This window comes from Venturia canescens, chromosome 3, assembly GCF_019457755.1.
Source record: "Venturia canescens isolate UGA chromosome 3, ASM1945775v1, whole genome shotgun sequence".
In the NCBI taxonomy this organism is placed as follows: Eukaryota; Metazoa; Arthropoda; class Insecta; order Hymenoptera; family Ichneumonidae; genus Venturia; species Venturia canescens.
In genome coordinates, this window is record NC_057423.1 from 14,148,711 (window position 1) to 14,169,379 (window position 20,669).

The 20,669-nt window shown below is 47.3% G+C and overlaps 1 protein-coding gene across 1 annotated transcript in view; it reads right to left on the minus strand.

Annotated features, from left to right (window-relative positions):
• Window positions 1–8,474: 8,474 nt before the first annotated feature.
• LOC122407989 (probable serine/threonine-protein kinase DDB_G0272282) overlaps window positions 8,475–20,669 on the minus strand; it is a 34,425-nt gene continuing 22,230 nt past the window's right edge. The window contains exon 3 of the mRNA XM_043414479.1: window positions 8,475–14,888. Coding sequence (XP_043270414.1) covers window positions 12,694–14,888 — 2,195 coding nt within the window. The 3' untranslated portion in view covers window positions 8,475–12,693. The remainder of the gene's footprint in view (window positions 14,889–20,669) is intronic.

Below are 20,669 nucleotides of genomic sequence, written 5' to 3' on the forward strand. Positions count from 1 at the left end.
GTATCTGCCGTCGAAACCGTTGGAGATTGAGCCAATATCCATGGGACCAATTTTGTAGAGGGTTAAATTTCCTACAAAAAAGTCTCCCACGAAAATCTTGTGTCTTGAAAATCCTGGTCTCGGGAGCGAATAGAAATTCATTGGCATTTCTAATGATTGCTCGACGAATAATCTCTTCCAACAACCTCCTTTTCCATCCTCCAACAAACTCCTTTTCAGATAATTTTCTAGTCCGCAATATTGGTTTTGTGCACACGCAGCGACTCTGGAAGCGACAGTTTCGAATCCCCGCGCGATTTAGTCGACTCGAATGACGAATTACTGCAAATTACTCGTGAAAAGTATACACCAAGAAAAAATGTACCAATGAAATATATATTATCGATCACAAGGTTAAATATGATAAAACGACCAAAAGAGTTTCAGATCAAACTGCAGATTCATTCTCTCCAAAAACATTGCGCAGTTATAAATGAAGAAAACTCTTCCAATAACATCGATTGTTATTGAATCAACGATTTTTTTTTCTCAGTGCAGTAACTTGTCTAATGAGATCGAATGTCCGTAAATTTGAAAATTGGCATTTCCCTCTCAAGTAATTGGGCGACGAGGATTCGGACTGGGACACCCTTTACATAGGACGTACGAAAAATACGTGCTCGGTGATGAAGGCCCTCACGAAATTGGCGACAATTGAAGCAACTCGAGCAAGATGGTAGCTCGTGTTGTTGCTATATATAGAAATGAAGAGAAACGCACGAGAGATATATAAAGTCGAGTAAAAGAAGAGGGAAAATAAGGGGGTTAGCTTTGGTCCAAATGAGCGTCACAGTGTCACTATATTAAGGGGATAATTAACCGAGATAATAGAGCGAGGGCTTCCTCCGCTTTCGCGTTGGCCGCTAAATTCTCCTTTCTTTATTTTCTTTGAGCCTTCCGTACATTTATAAAGCCTTTCTTTCCTTTGCCACAAGCGAATTCCTTTTTTCTCTCCGCATCCGAGGAATTTCATAATCAGATATGATTTTTCACGGGATCTCTTTGAAGAAATATTCCGAAGCGAGATGCTGCCGCGGAAGAGCGAGACGGAACGAAAGAGAGACGCCCACAAAACTCAAGATCCCCTTCGCGGTGCTCTATTCTCGTCTCTCTTACGCATTGCTAGCGCTTCTCATCCCGCGATGTGTTCCTCGCCAAGACGCCCCGCGCCACGGCTACGCTACTCTCGGCGTCGCTCACGTTTCCAGGGTGAAGATAATATTCAACTGTGTACGCGGTGCACATATATATATATATATACAAAGGTTAAAATTCAACATATTTGCGCGTTGTACGCAGCGACGTATCTTTGCTCTACCGCTTGTTTATCCCAGTGGCCTCATTATTACGCTTTGATTGTTCCGAGCTTCGTGATCCGTGATATTGTAACATCTAATCGAGCGCAGATACGACCTTCTCGGCTCCCGCGTTTTATTGTATTATAAAAGTGGTGCGCGCGTGCGCGACTCGTGTATAAACCGATTAATTTTACTGGAGCATATCTATAATCGTAACTAATTATAAAATGTGTATTTTTAAATGGTCACTTTTTTCATTCGATTTTTATGCTTCGCTCCGTCCTTTTTTCGTCTCCTTCTTTCCTTTGTTCGCGCCCCTGCCATACGCGTCGGTATAGCTTGAAATATTTGCCGATCGGGCATAAAGACACCGCGCACCGAGCCGCGGCCGCTGCTGACAACGCGGATGAATAACTTTTGAGAGTGCAGCGAGGTAACGCGAGACTCGCACCGTCCGCTTGAGACTCCATCGCGGCCTGTGCGCGCACGAACCCCCCCATCTTTTATTATTAAAACCGTCTATATATTTGTATGATAAAGAGAGATTCTCTCCTCGTTGAAGAATGAAAAGGCACGAAAGACCTCTTTCTAATACGGAAGATGACCCTCTTTACGCGCCTGTTTTCCCTTCCAGCCACATTTATTCTACAAAGTGAATATATTGCCATAATGTTTACGGAGCGCATTTTCTCGATAAAATGCACGATCGCGAGCGCGGCATGTGGTGAAGCGAGATACTGACGCTCCGACGGATACGAGAACACTCAAGCTCTCTCTCGCTCCCTTTGCTGTATCACCTGATCAATCGAGTCTATACATATCTCTCGACGAACCTCTTCACTCGTTATATCGTATCAGTACGTCCAATTGCACATTCCCCCTGTTGCATATTACTCAACTTTCGCCTCGACGCGATATTACTCATTTAGTGAAAGCGATTTTGCTTCGAATGCTGTCGGAACGAAACGACAAGAAAAATTCGTAATAAGCGAGCGACCAAACTCGCTAGTTGCTCTGGCCTGAGCACCGGAGGACCGTCGTTTGGCTCACCAGGTTCGGAGGACCTCGGCAAGGTCACCGCTCGAGCACATCCGCCAACTTTCTTTGCGTTTTTTCTCACTTGCGTTCCTCGTCCACGCAGCTCCATTTTCGGTAACTTCGGTAATTAGCGACTTTCGTGTCGTTCCATTGCGCAGTGGTTATCGACTTTAACTCTACTTTGGGAATCCACTCGATTCGCTAAAATTATAATGACATTCCTTCGATTTTTATTGATTTTAGTTAAATTTTGGAGAAACGTCGCGGTCCTCTTTGAGAGACGGATTGAAATTCGAGTGAGAGAAAAAAGCCAGAGCGTAGGCGAGCAGCGGGTTTCACACGTGCGCGCACCTGGATCGCGAGGGACTCGAAGCAGGGGCCTCGAAGAAGAAATAAAAAAACGGAGGAACGTCTTTTCTCCGGTCGCGGTGCGTCGGCGGCGGCTTACCGCTGCGGGCAACGACATTGTTTGTCCGAATTCACCGCGTACCGTAGATTCTATTTCGCTGATTTTTATTCCGACGTGCTATGAATTTGCGAAAAAAAAAGTATTAAGCCAAATAGAAGGCAGGAGCTCGCGCGGTACGCATATTTTTTAACATACATAAGAAGCCCGCGCGCGCAGACACGAATACGGAGGTGCAAAGTGAAGTTTCTAATTTGCAAAGGCCGATTGGATTTGCGAAGCGTCGAATTATTCTTGGTAGCCGCGTGCGCGGGAATCGCTGTTTAGCATAAATACATAGACAGTTATGCGCGTAAATCGAAAGAGTCATTGACACCTTTTCTCTCGGTCTTCAATTCGAATATCCTTTCGCGATTGGACCACGTATTTAGGCATTTTGACGATCGACGAGCCAGTCGAATCAGTGAATACGAAAGGAACACTGGACAAAGATAATCTTAGAAAAACAATACAAATTACGTTCATTCGGGACATAGGGAAGGTTTTATTTATTGCAAATTGTTCGCCATTTTATTGTCGGATACGAATGAAAGTTAATTTCGAACGACGCGAAGTGTGGGCATATCCTTTCGCCCGCTGGCTTGTCAGTCGCAGCCGAATGGAAGTAAACACGACGAAAGTGGCATCGTTCGTGCTCTCTCGCGTTGCTTTTCTCGTCCCGAACTCTCTTCTCTGCCATTCTGCCTCATCCTCACTCTCGTCCATAATATTCGCGAGAGCTCTCTGCGATCCCCGAGGAGATGGAGCAGCGGCGCGGCGGAGTCATCGCGGGGAGCGAGACCGAATAACTTGGAAGACGGCGTGTTCGCACGTGACGTCACGGACCGTTGCATAAACTTAGAACAAACTCGAACGACCCGTATGCGATATGCGTGTGTGCTCGCTCACGGTGCGTTATGCGCGCTCGGCAAACCTTTCGCTCTTTCCCTCTTTCCCTCTCGCTCTCTGTCTCTCGTCAACCGCATTCACGCAGCCGGACTACTTTCTTCCACTTTTCCAAAATTTCCACGAGGATTTTGGTGTGATTCGGCGATTCAAAATAAGCTGGGGATCCGCCTCGATAAATGAGGCTCTCGGGAAGAAAAATTTTCCGCATTGGGCCACGCGCGGTCTTTCAACGTCCATAAAAAGCACAAAATACAATTGGGCCTCGTACATTTTGTGTTTTCTGGTAAACGAAGATGCATGGATCGGTGGATTTTTAGCAGACGATCGAAGCGAATGCAGGGAGCGCGCGGAGAAGCGCGGGCAGTCGGGTTTCGCGCGTGGGTGTTTCCGGCTCTGGTGTGTGGTAGCCCGCGAGGAATTGCATAGGTGCGCGCCGCGGGGAACGTCCAACTTGGCTGCACCGCGGAGAGGGAGAGAGAGAGAGAGAGAGAAAAGTACGGTGGTTGTGTGTACAGCAGTCGGGGATTGCTACATAGTCAGTGTGGGACGGCACGTCGCGCTCTCCTTACACGAGGGGGTAAAGCGGAGAGGAGCGGCGGGGGATGATGCGGAGAGGGGGAAATCCGCGGCAGCAGAAACAGCAGCAGCAGCAGCAGCAGCTTTGGACCGGAAGCAGTTACTTGTTGCTGCCACGAAAATATCAGCGCTTGTTTCGCAATCGGTCGACCGTTCGCTTCTTTGCTCGGTTTAATATAGAACTATACGAGAAAAAGAGCGAGCGACGGTCCGAGCGAACGGGCGAGTGAGGGAGCGAATAAAACGAGAAAGAGAGAGAGAGAGAGAGAAAAGAAAGAACGTAGCGCATGCTTCGAGGCGAAAACATCGAGCGAGAATTTGCAGGATCGTCAAAGTACGAGAAATGAGAAAAGACGGCAAGAATAAAAAAGGGCACGAAAAAGTAATTGTAACGGGAGAGGAGTGAGAACGATTTGAATTTCATTAAAATGCATTCATTTTTTTCCCCATGCTAAGCGATATAAAAGACGATTCGAGGAGCCACAAGAGCTATTTGATGTACGATCGGAAAAAATGAATCGCCGGCTCGAAATATTCAAGTGGCTCGCACACTCGTGTGTACGGGAATCGATGAACGTGTGCGCGGTGCTCGTGTGTTGCAGCGCCAGCTAGATTTTGATACTGACCGAGACAAGGCCATCTCGTCGTACCCGTGTGCTCGACGCGCGAGAGCTAAGCAAGAAGAACGAGCAAAGAAGCGGAGGGGCCGCATCGTAGTATAGATCCACGTGTGTGTCTTCGTGTGCCCGCTTGTCAGTCGTGCGTGCGTTCACGCGCGTGTGTGTACGCGCGCGCGCGCGCGCGCGTGCGGGGAGGGGCCCCATTTCCGGTCACGTGACACCCGAGCGGCCAGGCGGTTATTTTTCTTTCTTCTTATTCTTAGGCCGCCGCATCCGCTACTTAATAACTACACTACGTTCCAGCAGCAACAGCAACAGCAGCACCAGCAGTACGAGCGAAACGGGTCAACACCGAGACGGGCTTTAAAACGCAACTTTTTTCTCTCCCGACAACATTCTTTCGTCTTTCTTTATTTTCGCCTATCGCTTTGAAACGTTTCGCTTTTTCCCTCGGATATCTCGCTCCTCCGTCGATGCTGTTACAATAATCGGACCAGGGCTTCGAACAATGCTCGCAGTCGGCGCGGGCAAATGTGTGCGACTTTGTACGTGTACCCGCACGATCCTCACGGAGGTCGAATTCCACGGCTCTAGGTGGAAGGACTTCCGGCGCGTAGGCCACTCGCGCCGCACTTCTCGCCTCGAGTCGCTCCTCAAACTCGTGCACGCTTCCATTCGTATGTGGGCCTTTTTTTATGCATTGATTCGACACGAGATGCAGGGAAAGCGAGGACGAGCAACACCGAGAGAGAGAGAGAGAGAGAGCGGACGAGAAAATAGTGAGAATTATGAGATTGGACTGGGGGAGACGAGGACGAAGGCCGCATTAGGGAAGAGTGGGATGCGACGAAACGTGTGGGCCCGGCATCATGCGTTCCGCTCTTGACGTTGGGGCCACTTACCGGCCAACATGCAGCACGGAACTTGTCTTTCTTTTCTCCGTGGGAAAACTCGCCGCCTCTCCGCATTTCGGTTCATCAAATACGCCACCATCCGAGTTTCCGTATCTTCCAATCGTTTTTTAGCCCCACAATATGAAATTTTTCACGAGATTATGATTCCGAGATTTCGGTAGAAATCGCTATTCCTCGGAGCAGTCGGTCGATGCTCAGGTCGAAATCAGAAACGGTTTAATGAGCCAGATGCTGTATTTCGAGGGATATTATTTGTCTCGTTTATATACACGTAGCTCAGAGTCATATTTTGGCTTTCAAGTCGCGGACGCGGATACTCGTAATACGAGGCGCGAATGCAGAGGAAGGGAAGCGAGAAAAGGATGGTAAGGAGGGTGTAACTGGTGAAAAGCCGGAGAGTCTGAAGTATGCGTCGTTGACGAGGCCGACGGCGACGACGGCGACGACCCTTCTCGTCGCTCGTTCGCTCACTCCCGAGCCAGCAGCGCTCATTCGAGGAATCCAACTTCCGCGAAGAGAGCTCGATCTTCGCTTTTCTATATACTTCATAGCCGTGCGCCTGTATAACGTTATAGTACACGCGGGGCGGCGGATCATTCTCCCTTCTCTCGCTCCTTTTCGCGAGAGAGATCGAGCGAATACTCGCGGCGTGGTTCACTACACCCATCGCCGCTCGCGAATACCGCGATCACAGCGTCTCTTCGTTCCATCATTCTCCGGTTTTGTCTTGCCAAAGCGCTCTCGCGGGATCTTTCACATCTATTCCCGCCCCCCGCTCCCCCCCCTCCCTCTCTCTCGCAGTTCTCATTTAATTTTCATTGTGAAATCACTCTCGTACTCGTTCGAACAACAGCACAACAAATTCCCTTCTCCGGTCTCGCTATGCCGCAATATTTTTTGACCGATGTGAAAATACTGAAATTCGACGTTCATCGTGTCGTTTACGCTCGAAATAATTGTCACAAGTTTTCTCATCGGTGCGGAACGAAATTTCCAATTCAGACGCACCTGAATAATTTTTTAATATGGAATTCTCGAGATTCGGTTAATCGCTTTCCTAATCGAATATCGAAAGAAGGAGATCGATACCAGTAGTTTATTTCGTGGACATTCACTGGATCTTTCTCCCTCTCGTTTCATCGCGTCCTCGTACTTCGAGCAACCGCGAGCGGCGGCGGTACTTGATTCTCGTACACACACACGCACACACAGCGTATACCGAGAGGCGATGACGAGGACGATAAACACGCGTTCTATAAAAGGGAGACTGCGTGCAGGAACGAGCATTAGATCCATTTTCGTCTCGAGCGGATGCGGCCCGCTCGCCTAACTGGCATTTCCGGTGGTCCCAGTCTCTTTCTCTCTCTCTCTCTCTCTCTCTCTCGCCACGCTGACTCTCGGCCGCTTACATCGCAACGTTGTTCGCTCCTCGCGGCAAAGTCTCTCTTTTGTACAGGCGTATCTGCAAGTATGTGTGCCGTTGGTTTATTCGAACCCGTTCGCTCTAATGTCAAGTTCTCCTCACTGGCTCTCTCGCACCCGCGTTGAAATCCCTCCGCACGGCGTATCGCTACACTAAACGCGTCGCTCTTTTTTAGCCGTTCGGCTGCCGCCGCGTATAGCGCAACGCCATCCGAAGAGCGCGTTGCCAGTTGGTACGCTCTCGCGCTCCCTCTACACGGAGGAGCGACTCTATGGATGGACGCGCCACGTCACATCCGCTCTCATGCTCTCCTCTCTCTATACGGGATTATATCGCGATAGGAGCCCCACCTCCGGCCCGAGCGCGTTCGCTTCGGAGCACCGCACAAACGCATCTCTCTCTCTTCTCCCTCTTCTTCTCGCGTCCACTGTATTTACGAGCTCCGAACAATCTCGTTTGTTCCTTCTCATTACTCGCTCGACGACCTTATTTTTTCCGTTCATTACGTCTGACGTTATTTATATTTTTGAATTTTCCCTATCGCGGGAGCAGCGGCGAGAGCGCGCTTCTTCTTCCAAGAAGCTTTACGAGCGCGGCAGGAAACTGTGAAATTTTTCCTTCTTTCGCACTCGGAGCAGATTATTGTTTGGAGATTTTGCGCTCGTTTCTTTCGTTTCTTCACCCATCGGCCGTAGTCTTCTGTTCATAGGAGCGAGTCTCATGGGAAAGGGAACCTCGTCGACGATGATAATTATAGTCAAGTCGAACTCTATCGTCCAACAACCCTGGCTCGTTGGGTACTCGCGGCCCCCGCGCCCTTAATGCTCGTAAGAGAGAGGGTCTCCGCGTGCATTATTTCATTCACGACGTCGTCGCGCAGCGATGGGAACCGAGACACCGTGCACTCTCCTCGGTGCCCCCTCGGCCTTTTCAACCCGTTTGTTACTCAACAAGGGCGGACGTTAAACCGAGTCGTAAATCCATTAATCGGTCATGATCCACCATCTGTCCTCGTCAAATCTGTGTGATTTCTATCATCTCCCTTTTTCTAGCTCCCTAAATCGTTCGTACGAGTGAACCGAAGTTGACGTCCCGCGTTTCGTCGACGCGAACATTTCAGGAATAGAAAATCCAGCAAGAAGGAAAACGTCATTTTCGTACCGAAATGAAGAAAACGAAAATAAGGAGAAAAGTAAACGCAAAACAGTTGAGTTCTATTTTTTCAAATATTTATTTACAAGACATATACAGAGCGTGTAGGCTAAACGTAAACGTGAAGGGGTTGGTTGTTTTGTTCGTATTTATTTTTGAATAGATAGTTTCTTTTGTTTGTTTAATTTAGTCGTTTAGTTCCTTCGAAGAGGTGCGCGCTTGTCTCTTCAGATTATTCCGACTCTCTCGCTCGGTCCCCCGTTATAATTTGAGGGAATTGCTTCTCGTCAATCCACGCAGGCATTTGGGGCGATGTTCCTCGAGTACACAAATGTTTGGTGCCGTACACCTTCGCGCGTACACAATTCGGATTCGCGATGAGGAAACGTCCCGGCATTTTTTTTTTGTTTATTTTTTTTGTTTTTCTTTTAAATATTCACAAAGAAGAGGATTATCTCGTTACATTTAAATTCTCTTTCTCTTGGACATTCTCTCATTCTCTCTCTCATTCTCGCTATCTATTTAGTGTACGTAACTTTACACATTAACGAGTGTACTCGCGCACGCGGAGTATAGTATTGTTTTACTTTTTCTTTGTCGTTTGTTTACGCGAGCTTTTGTATATTATTGTTTTTTTCTTCTTTTCTTTTTTTCATATTTCCTTAACGTTGCTGTGTTCGTGTGTGTGTGTGTGTGTGTGTGTGTCTGTGTGTGTGTGTGCGCGTGTGTTTTTGTTCTCCGCATTTTTATTTTCGTTTATAAAACATGCGAGCGAGTTACGAGGCGCGTCTATATAAACTCTCGACATTGTCCCCTTCGCTTTGATATCTATATAATATACGTATACACGGACGTGTGTATACATATACATATTGCTCTGTGCCCTCGCAGGAGCAAGCAGGGGAAGCGGAAACGTAGAAATGAAAAAAGAGAAAGAGAGATTGAGAGGCGGGAGAAAAATGTATTTATTTATTTTCTTCGTAACTCAACGTCGTTGTTGTTATTTTTATGCGAAGTTGTGAGACTCAAAAATTGTTGGAAAACGATGTTAAACATTGTTCGGCTCGTTATCCCTTCGCTCGAGCTCCCCCGTCGAAGCGAAAACAAAAGGAAAACAAACTTTTCGTCCGCTCGCTTTTCTCTCTTTCATTCTCTCTCGCCTTTTTCTCCCTTCTACGCTTCTCAGTTCTCAGTCCTTTGAGTTCGTCAGAGGCCCGATTAAAGTCTCCTAGTTGCGAATAATTTATTAAATTAGAACGTTTATAAATACGTAGTAAGGGCACTCGATACGAATGAGAGTCAAATATATAAATTCGCCAGTATTCTTTTCTTTTCTTCATTTTACTTTTACATTTTCATCTTCAACCTTCGTTCTTCTTTTAAATATGTTTATTAGAGAATAATAAATCGTAAGAAGTTCGAATACGGTTAGAATGGGATTTTTTTTCTTTCTCGCGCTCGCTCTTTCGCTCTCTCCCTCTCGCCCCATCTATCTTCTTATTCTCCTTCTCGAGGACACACATTTTCACATCCTTTTATCACGACTTGTACACTCACGCACGCATACACGCAAATTGGATACCTCGTTTCTCACTTTATACAACATTATAGAATGGCGATTACGATGTGTAAAAAGAAAACTAACGCTCTCTAAGCTTGCATGGGCTCGTTTTCGTGTTTCTTCATCTCCGTCTCTAATTACTTTTTTTGTTTTCTTTTTCTCCATTTTTTCTTCATTTTTTCACGTGGCTAGTGTAATGTGCCGACCGCACGCGTTCCTTTTTTTTTCTTTTTTTCTTATTTTTCATTTTTTCACCCTCCCGAAAAATCTTTCGGTCACCTCGGAAAAGTCTATATCGTTATCCACGTTGACAAAACGTTCACAAGACTAGATAATACTGGAAAGAAAATTAATAAAGTCAAAACATTCGACGCTCTCTCTCTCTCTCCCCCCCCCCCCTTCTCTTTCCCATTTCCAACGCGTTCTTTTCTGCAAATCTTTTTCTTCCTAATTTCATAACGTTTTTGTTAAAAATCTCTTCCCGTCTCCTCACTTATCACCGAGTCATTATTTTTTTTGCGATTTATTTGAAACTGCAAACGTAAGAATCATTCGCCGGGAATTGTTTTTAGTTTTATCTCGTTTTTTTTTGTCGAGTCTGAATTTTGCTGAAATTTGAAGAAAAAACAAGAGGATTTACCACCAAAACTCGTTTCGTTCGAACGTTACGAAAATCTCGACTGATTTGACACTCTTTTCTCACATTTACATTTCTCTCTCTCTCTCTCTCTCTCGTTCTCTGTTACTCGTTCCTTGGACTGTTCGAGGTGCGAATGTGAGGAAAATACGAAGCCGAAGCTTGCAACGTTCGAGTACAACGAATTTAACGAAAAAAATTCTCGTAATTCACCAATTTTTCATGTCACATAATTAATTAATGTAGGTTGAAAAACTACGAATTGTAAATTCGGTAGGGAACAAAACTATAGAATTACTGAAATTGTTGAAGCGTTTTTTTACATCATTTCGTTGGTCTCGAACGTTGCAAGCTTCAACGTCATAGGAAAATCGATGAACAAAAAGTAGAAATTCGTCAGTTACAGCTGTGTTAATCGCGTGTCTGATTTTTTCGAAAAATTTCTCAGCATGTGTCAATTTCGAAGAGAAAAAAGAAAATATCCATGAAAGCACAAATATGCATGTACTTTCTGCCATACAAACGTACAAATATTATTGTTTCTCCGTTTATGAACGAACAAACATACGATCCCCAAGTCCCTAGGAACGATCCCCCCATCCAGCAACGAGATTTTTCATTCGTTTCGTTTTTTCTTCACTCCGCGTGTCTGTCACTTTGAACGAACAAACGAGGAAAAAAAAACAAAACACATCATATGTTTCTCATCTTCAAACTTGATCCAACCTTGAGTAGCCATTCGCTGTTTTTTCTTCCTTTGTCGTTATTATTATTACTATTATTATTATTATTATTTTTTCTGTTTTGTTTTAATTACAAACTCGTCTTGTTCTGTGCCCATGTGTACTCGCGCGATACGCCCACGAATAAATTAACTGTAGAAAAGTTTTGTTCTTTATACAAATGTAATATACAATATATATTTAGTTTCTGCTTTATATAGTATTTATATATTTATAATATATAGAGCTATCTACGTGTAAGTGTTTTTTCTTTTTCTGTTTCCTCTCGTATTGTTCAGTGGTCGTCACAATACACGTGTGTTTTGTTGTCGTTCAACGTTTTCTGCGCGAAGCTTCGTGTCCTTTTGAACGTTTATATCCGAGTACACGATAATTTTTCGTGCGTCTCGTGTATGAAATTGTTTGTGTGCGTGTGTGTGTGTGTGTGTGTGTAGGAGCGAGCGCAGTATTTTTTCTTATTTTTCCGTACAAATGATGCGCGAGCTCGCGTGTAGAATAATAAATAAAAACACTTCCGGTTCGGCATTACATATTCTTTAAACATTCAACATTTTCACTCTGCCCTTTTCGAAATAAATGTCATCATCGTCGTGAATGACATTGTTTTTGTAAAATGAATATCTTCATTATCGGAGCGATAATAATGATCGAGTTTTGTTTGATCTTCGTAAAAATCATATGTCAGCACGAAAATTGTGATCGTTGAACATCAACGTAATCGTAATTACAATCATAATCGCCATCGTCATCATCATCATCAAGATCATCATCGAGAAATATATAATTCATAATAATTGTGATTGGCGCAATCGGAGTAACAATAATCGTATAATTATCGCCATCTTTGTCGTAACAGTCTTGGTCGTAAATGGTCACTGTCATCATTATCGTCGTCGTCGTCGTCGTCGTCGTCGTCATCGTCCAACGTCTTAAATGCAACTGTTGTACTAATGCGGCACTCGGCGTTTCGTGTTTTCTCGTGCGTTAATATTTTAATTGTATTTCAATCGTTTTCTATTCGCGCGATAATTCTGAGCAGAAGAATAACACTCGGCCTCTTCTGCTTCGGAGGCTTTGAACGTTTTTCGTTATTTCCCAAGGAAGGCGAAACACTCGATATTACCAAGGCGCACATAACCGTCTCGATGATGGAAGAAATCGATGATTTTAGTTATTCGGTGGAGCATCGAGCGGGGCGAAGAGAAGGAAAAAAATGATAAAAGGAAATGAAAAGAAGCGAGAGGACGCTCGGATTCAAGTGATGACGACGGTCTCAGGGTCCTTCTTGACGCGTGATTTTCTCTTTTTGTCCCGTACCGGCGGGCGCTCCTCGTTGTCTCAGAGTTCCGGAGTAACGGGATCGAGGAGTCTCTTTTCGGGGTCCCTCGAGTCCCTGGAAACGACGCTCTGCGGGCCAGGATTGTGATGTCGTCCGTGGGCATTGGGGTCGCAACGGCAGCCCTGGGAAGCGTGTCTGACGTAGCAGGCTTCGCACAAAGTGACGCAACCCTTGAGCGGCCAGTAGCAAAGTAAACAGGGCAAAACGAGAGTGAGAGCGCCTAAACAGGCCCACCTGGCGGTCCTGCGAGGGCCGGTGCAGGAGCAAGGTTCGTCGGCGCAGTTGCCACCGGCTTCGGAGTCGGTGCCGCTTCCGCTGTCGGCACAATGATAGAAAAGCCCTTTTACACAGCACAAACAGGAAGCGTAATCGAGGGCGGTTTCGGCGGAGCAAAAACACGAATTGTCGCACAACCAGCGGCTCGGTAAGGGCGGAGGTTCGCGGCACGATTCGCAACGGCATCTACCGCAAAAATCGCACATTATCGATAGATTAGGGTCGTTCAAACGACCCCCGATCGCGCCGATTGAGCTGGAGCCGAGTACGCTCGAGGGTTCCTTCGTGAATGAGACTGGTTGCTTCGTCACAGTCCCGGCTGAACTCGTTACCGACAACGACGACTGCAACAAATGACTCTGTTGACGCCTCGCCCCGTTGTCTCGATTACGGGCCTGCGCGGTTACGATCCCGACGCCGCCGACGCCGCCACCGCCGGTTGTACTCGTGGGGCTTTTTCCTCGCAAATCCGGGAGCACCTCCGCGGCGACGCCGCCGACGCCGCCTGTTCTTTCTTGTTGATTCTGTTGCTGCAACTGTTGCTGCTCCTCCTGTGAGTGTTGCTCGCCCTCGTTATGATGATGTTGATGATTGTGTCGATGATGATGATGGTGATGATGATGATGATGATGATGCTGGTGGTGGTGCAGCCTCCTCTCGTTTTTGAGGCACTTTTGGTTAGAAGCGACAGGATTACCGACGACGGGACACGTCGTCGGTGAATTTCCTTGACGAAAGGGCGTTTCGACGTATTCGTTAACGACCCTTTCGAGCTCGGGCCTTGGAACGGTGAGGGTCACTTCACCGAGGTTGTTCGCTCTCGTAGCGGGTACGCGGCTCGAGTTGATCGGTGAAGAAACGACGCTCAACTGGATTTGCCGAGCGTTACTCGTACCGTTATTGTTATTTATATTATTATTACTACTATTATTACTGTTGTTGTTGTTGTTGTTGATGTTGTTGTGGCTGCTAACGTTATTATTATTATTATTGTTGTTGTTGTTATTATTATTACTATTATTATTACTAGTAGTAGCGGTACCGGCGGTACCGCCGATTGTGGAATTTCGGGAGTTGTTGCTCCTGAAACTTGCGTTCGCGGAGAGTGGTGCGAGTGGCGCCGTCAACGGTGCAATCGTTAAACTCGGCGATGAGGATATCGTCGTTATCGCCGTTGACTCGGCCAATCTAGGAGGTGGCAATGGTCTCGTGTGATCGTGACCACCGCCGTACGAGATTTTTCCCGATGCGTGTACACGCGGTAAATTGTTCCCGCTCGTTATCGAGGAGGAGGAAGAGGAGGCCGATGCCGATGAGGGCGGCCGCGACGGCGGCGTAAACGCATTTTGCGACATCGAAAGTACCTCGCCTCTCAATTCGAGACGCTCGTGCCAACGATTTGGTTGCTCGTTGATGATCCTCGTGTCGATGAGATCAACGTCCGCTTGGAAATGTTTGTTCGCCCGATTTCTACTTCCCGATGCCACCTCCTGCTGCTGATGCAACGTTCCTGAACCCGCCAATGGACTCGCTGCCGAATTATTCCGTACGAAACTTCCGTTACGCTGCTGCTGCTGCTGCTGCTGCTGTTGCTGGTGTGAATTAACCGATGAACTCGCTGCTGAACCCGGCGACACACCGATACGCGACTCCCATTGTCCACCAAGCGCGTTATTACTCGTCGTGGAATTTGACAATGATGAGTTTTCAACGATCGCGAGGTCACTGTTTGGCCCTCCGTGAGTCGGCGATCCTCTCGGTCCTGCCGATGGTAACAACGGTGTTGAGGATAATCCCGTGGTCTGTCGCACTGCCCAGCCCGCCCGAGGAGGTAATCCTCTTGACGACGGCGTTCCATTAGCAAAGGAGGATTCTCCGCGGCCGCTTCCCGCCCTCGCAACGCGCGCTTCATCCCCACCTGCAACATTGCAATTTCAAAACATTCGTCAAATCGCATTTATTCGACTCTCTTTCTTCGTTGCTCATCGTTAATTCAAATTTATGTTACTCCCGATAATTTGCCTGACAAACTTTTCAATACTTTTCTCGCCATCTATCATTACCACGCTTCACTCTATTTTCGTTCGAAACATATCAGTACGCTGGTCGCCCCTTGCCAGAAACACGCGCTTACGCACACTCAAAGTAACCACGCGCCGCACAGCACGGATCTGCTTACGCGAATGAACGGAACGATACGTGACGATTTTTGTCGTGGAATTGAAAAAATACGAACAAAACACAAGTATAAATTGCTTGGAAAATGGAGAATAAAACGACCGAAACGACTGCGATTCCGAAAGGTTGACAAGAATTTGACATTTTCGGGGGTTCGTTCGACGCAGTTGGATCGGCAGGTAGAAGCCTCTTTTTTGAATTTCGTGAATTTTCGAGCTAAACCGAGGAGGGCAATGGTGATTTTTCGTTTCTTCTTGTGTTGTTTTTTCTTCTTTTTCTCGCGACGAAACCGAAGGGATCCAAAACGAAATGAGAATGAAGCCGAGGAGAGAGAGAGAGAGAAGAGGAAGGAGAGCTCGTAGCAGCAGGTAAAGTCACGAGTATCCGGGCGGCGTGCACCGGAGCGTTTAGTTCTCGGTCCGTGAATGAGACTTCTCGGGAATTCGGGCAGATGCGAGCGAGGAAAGGCGTCGCGAGAGTACGAGAGAGTGAGACCTTTCAATTCTCTCTGCCTGGCTCCGTTGCTCTTTTGCCAGAGAAAGAGAGCCAAGGAAAGAGAAAGAAAGAGCTCGTGGGGACCGACAGATGGTGCCGATCGGAGAACCACAATTTCTTCCTCTCTCTCTCTCTCGCTCTCCCGCTCAAGGCATATCTGTAACGCACCTTTATCTCCCTTCTTTCACTTCTCCGGGTCCTCGGTTCCGGGGACTCGCCTTACTCGCATTGTACTTTTCGGCGGACTCTGCACGGAAAGCACCACCGCACAGGTAAGTGATCGAACGCTGTATACTGCGCTCAAAAGAATCTTCACCGTCGCTTCTTCTGCTTCTTCCTCGTGCCACATCCTATCTTTTCTTCCTTCGGGCTCAACATTCTCTCAAATTAAGCTCGAAAAATCTTATTTTCTCCCCCAAATCAACAGCGCTTCCAGATGCTTGTGGTTAAATACTTATCACGTTCGATTCGCACGAGTTTTTCGTTTCTTCTGTTTTCAAATAATCCTCGATCAACCGCGGTGACCGGAACGCTACCAAAAATCTTTCGACTCTCGCAAACGAAAGCGGTTTCGAGACGCTCGTGGCTTTTTCATGGCTTTTTCCATCATTTCGATTCATATTTTCAACGAGTATTTCCTTTCGGTAACTCAAGACGACGGATAAATATTGTGTTTTGTTAAATAAAAAGATAAATATCGTTGGGTACGAACGGTGTCAGCGGCGAGATGCCGATCGAGCGAGGTTCGTTCGATGTGGCAATAGAAAAAAGCGAGTATCGCGCGAAACGCGACGAAGTACGCAGGTGAAAAAATGGGAACGTTAAACACGCGCATCTAGCGAGAGAGTTCTCCGTGGGAGACAAGTGCGCGACTGTAGAAATTCTTGGGCACTCCCGAAGGCGAGCAGCCTCTCTCCGTCAGTCCCATTGAAGAAAGAGTCGCGAGAGATAGAAACAGCAGTGGGTACATGAATAAGTTTATAATCTTAAAAACCCCACGCAACCGCGAGTGAGTCGTTGGTGAGGAGGAAGAAGAAGAAGAAGTAAAAAAGGAATATTTCTCGCGTGAATCTTACAAAGACGAGCGCACGAGGACGACGCGAGTCGACGGATTTTTTATTTTGCCGGAGGGCAAGAAAGAGCGACGGCTGAAGGGAGTGCGGCGAGAGGAAAGCACGGATGAAAGTAGGCTTTCTCGCGCACCGGTGCCGCTTCGTCGTCGTCGTCGTCGTCGTCGTCGCCGTCGTCGTCTCCGTCGTCGTCTTCGCTGCGAAGCGTGGGCGAGGGCGAGTGGGCGATCGGAGAGACGCGTAGCGCCCACAGCTCTGCGAGGAACCTAGGACGCTGCGGTGGCTCGAACGACTGCAGCGAATGTTCGCTCGTTGGCAGCGTTTATCGAGGAAAATTTTCTTCCAAATAATCAATGACAAAAGTTCCTTTAAGATGGAGAGTGAAATCGTGCCGCTAATTGTTTATCGTCATCGCGAAGAGGCCGAGCGAGAGCCTTTCGAGTGTGGGAGTTGGTACGATAACATGCGGAATATTGGAATCCCCTTAATTTTACATAACCTCGCTACGAAGTGGTCAAAGATGCGGAAATGAAAAATACGTGGGCAGTCGCCACGGGTCCATCGGCAACGCGCCTTCTTTCTCGCGCGTTCGCTCGTCGCGCCAACACACGCGAAGAAGAGAGAGACGAAGAATTAGAATCTCGAATGAAACGGCGAGACACACCCTTCTTTTTTGTTGGACAAGCGCGAGATTAATCTTCAAAGGAGAGAGCCTACGTGCGTACATTGCATCCCGTTCGTGCAAGCGTCCCGTATGACGACGGAGATACGCAGAGGTGTGTATCGCCCATTATATGTCTGATTAATGACCAAGGTCGAAACTGTGCTCAACGAGAGATACTCGGATCGTTTATTCGCCACCGGGGCGTTATCTGCTCGATCCACAATCCGTATCTCGGGCTACGTAGATCGATATTTTTCTTCGAGCCAAAGAATTCATTCGAGTTGTGCTTATCGCGAGAAAAGTGCAAGATTCATCTCGATAAAACGTCTGCAGTGCCGGGGTCTCAGAAACGCTTCTGTTTTTTACTTTCGTTCCGAATGCTGGATCACCTATGGAAACCGCTGAGCCCAATTCGGGCTTAGCGAACGTGTCCAGGATTGGAGGCTCTCGGGGGGCAAATGCAAGTAAATCGTTGAGGTTCGGGGCCACGGTGTGTGGGCGCATTGGGAGAGGCGAGGAGAAAAGTTAAGAGGGAAGTGGTCGCTCGAATATACACGCGCGTAATGCGCGACGAAACGCCTCTCTCGTTTCGCGATGGAGCGTCGACGACTATCGTCGACCGATTGCCACAGGTCAGAGCATTTTTTGCTAATATAATACCAAGCGGTCGACGATAAATTGCGAAAATTCTGTAAGCGATATTGTTGTATACTCGCGAATGTAGCGTGGGTACAACACACTGGGCCACGGGCGTGCGGGCCAAACGGATCCATGCACCGGAGATTCGAATTCGTTGAATTTATTCTCCATCGCTGCAGCGTCGTTGCAGTTCGCTCGTTATTTCATTTTAATCGTTCTTTTTTTTTCATTATTCTAACGTCGTTTCATCATGCCGTCGAGTATAAATGATGGGAAACCTTCGTAAATTTGTCTTTGATATGATTTTATCGAGGACGAGGCGCAGCGATCTGTACGAATGAACGCGAGTATAATCCTCGCCCTGCGCCACTTTAGCCTTCTTCCTTTGAAGGCACATCGCACGCTTCGCCTAACCATTGCCCGCTCGTGCTTGAAAATATAATAAGAAAATAGTTGGAAGCATCGGAGCCCTGCATCCTTGGACCCGCGTTCGATCCGCGTTCGCGCACAGCTCTGCATTATTTATAAAGAAAATACCGCGGTAAAGAATTTTCTTCGTCGTATCAAATGAAATTGAGAGAAAAATGCATTATTTCAGACGCGATATTCCGCATTAAAATGTCAATGTCAGTGATCCGTGTACGCTTAACGATTATTTGACAAAAATCGTTTGTTCGAAGTCTGAAAAATGCGTTTGCTGCTATCGAGCGCTGCAACGGTGCGCGCATGCGCTTGATAATAGGTACGAACGAAACGATTTAAAAAATATAAGTAAAACGGCGAATCGAAGGACGCGGCAAAAGGTCTCGACACTTGGCCCACATTTCAGGGGCATCGTTGGCCAAACCGTAGAGAAATAAGAAATAATAAAACATATACGGAAATATAAATGGTCCGATGACCTCCGGGCACGTGCGTGGGGATTTCTCGGTCCGTCGTAATCGCCCGTTAAGATCATTCCGCTCTAAACACGCACGGAATTTCAATGTTTTTTCTCCTCGTTGGCTATACGCGGAGCAAAAGAAGGAAAGTTATCGTCTGTAGGAGAGAAGAAAGAAAAGTTTTAAAAACGATCGGAGAATGGAAGAAGCAGGGCCTACCCGTAGGACGTCGTCTTCCCACGGCAGTCTTCGCGTCCGTATCCAGCACTGCCCCGAGGAGATTCCTCCTTCGAACCGAGTTTCACGCACGCCTTAAGATCCCGACAACAAGTCGGACTTATTATAATTATAAATCCTGGAATCGTAGGCTCTCCTCGCTGCTCTTGGCGAATCAGCTTTTTAAATCGTTGCACGCCTTTTTAAATATCTCTCGTCGAAACAACGAGAGCACGAGCAGCACGAAATCCACACAATCACGTCATCCACACATCCACAATGTACGTATATCCTCGGTATATTCCAATGGCAGGCCGTACTCGTAGAGCGTTACTCGCAATTTTCGTTCAAACTTGCACATTTATGGATTCGCCGATTGCCAAAGTTAAAAACCAAACAAACTACCAAAAACGAGAGTTTATCGAGGAGGAATCACGTTTACCGATCGATACGTAACACACTATTTTTTATACGTGTCTGTTCGTGCGAGAGCGAGAGAGAGAGAGAGAGAGAAAAAAAATCGAAGGGGCACGCGCACACACACGGAGTTCAATGGAATAAAAAAATCGGGCCGATAGACGAGAAAGGTTGAATGAAAGGCGAAGAAAAAAATCGATACACGCGTACCGGCTGCCGGCGAACGACTGAATCGGCGTTCTGGGTCTCTCGTACGACAGCGGGACGTGGTGGCTGCTCCCCGTGACGAGGGAACCGGAGCCGGAGTAGGAGGAAAAACGAGCGGCGGTGTGCGGGGCCGCGCAGGGAGATCCGCAGCAAAACGAAAGAGAGAGAGAGAGAAAATTCCGGTGACGAGAGTGTAGCCATCTAGCGGAGCTGGCACGAACCCCGATGCTCTCGGAGCTCTTGCCTGCGGGCTTTTTATGAATGGATGGATGCTATCATTGAAGTTTCCGAGCTGAATGAAAACATTACCCACCGTGTTTCTCTCCCAGCCTGAGCTTTCCTCTCGCTCCGCAGTCTCGCGGCCTCTCTCTCCCTCCTTCGTATATGGATATTGTTTTCTCTCGCTCTCTTTCTCTTTCCTGAGTACGTGCATTTGTGCGCGCGCGCGTGTGTGTGCGCGCGCGTAAGAGAGAGAGAGAGAACACGATACACGCCGCTGGTTCTTGCTCCCGTGCGTCGACGGTGTCGAGATTGAACCACGCGGCGCCATACCCTTTAAGCGGGAAATTCAAACAACTAACAATTTGTATTCGGGCTTAAAAGACTCGCTCCACGGCTCCTCCCAACCGCTGTTACGTTAAGATATCCCAGCCACCGGAACCTTTTTTCTTTCACCATTTCGACACGTCCGCTCCGAAACGGCGGAAGTCGAATTTCCGTTAGGAGCCGAAACCTTTCTAGGTTCTCGGAAATCCTTTTTCACGAGGCAAGCCTCTTCTCTCGAGAATCCCATTGAAGCTTTCAACGTCGGGATTCAAGCGAGCGCTGGTTTTTTCACTTCCGGATTTGAGCGAGCGAGCACAGAGGGGACACGAACATCGCGCGACTCAACCTTCCGTCGTCGTAATTGTCTTCGCCTCGCCGGATCGTTC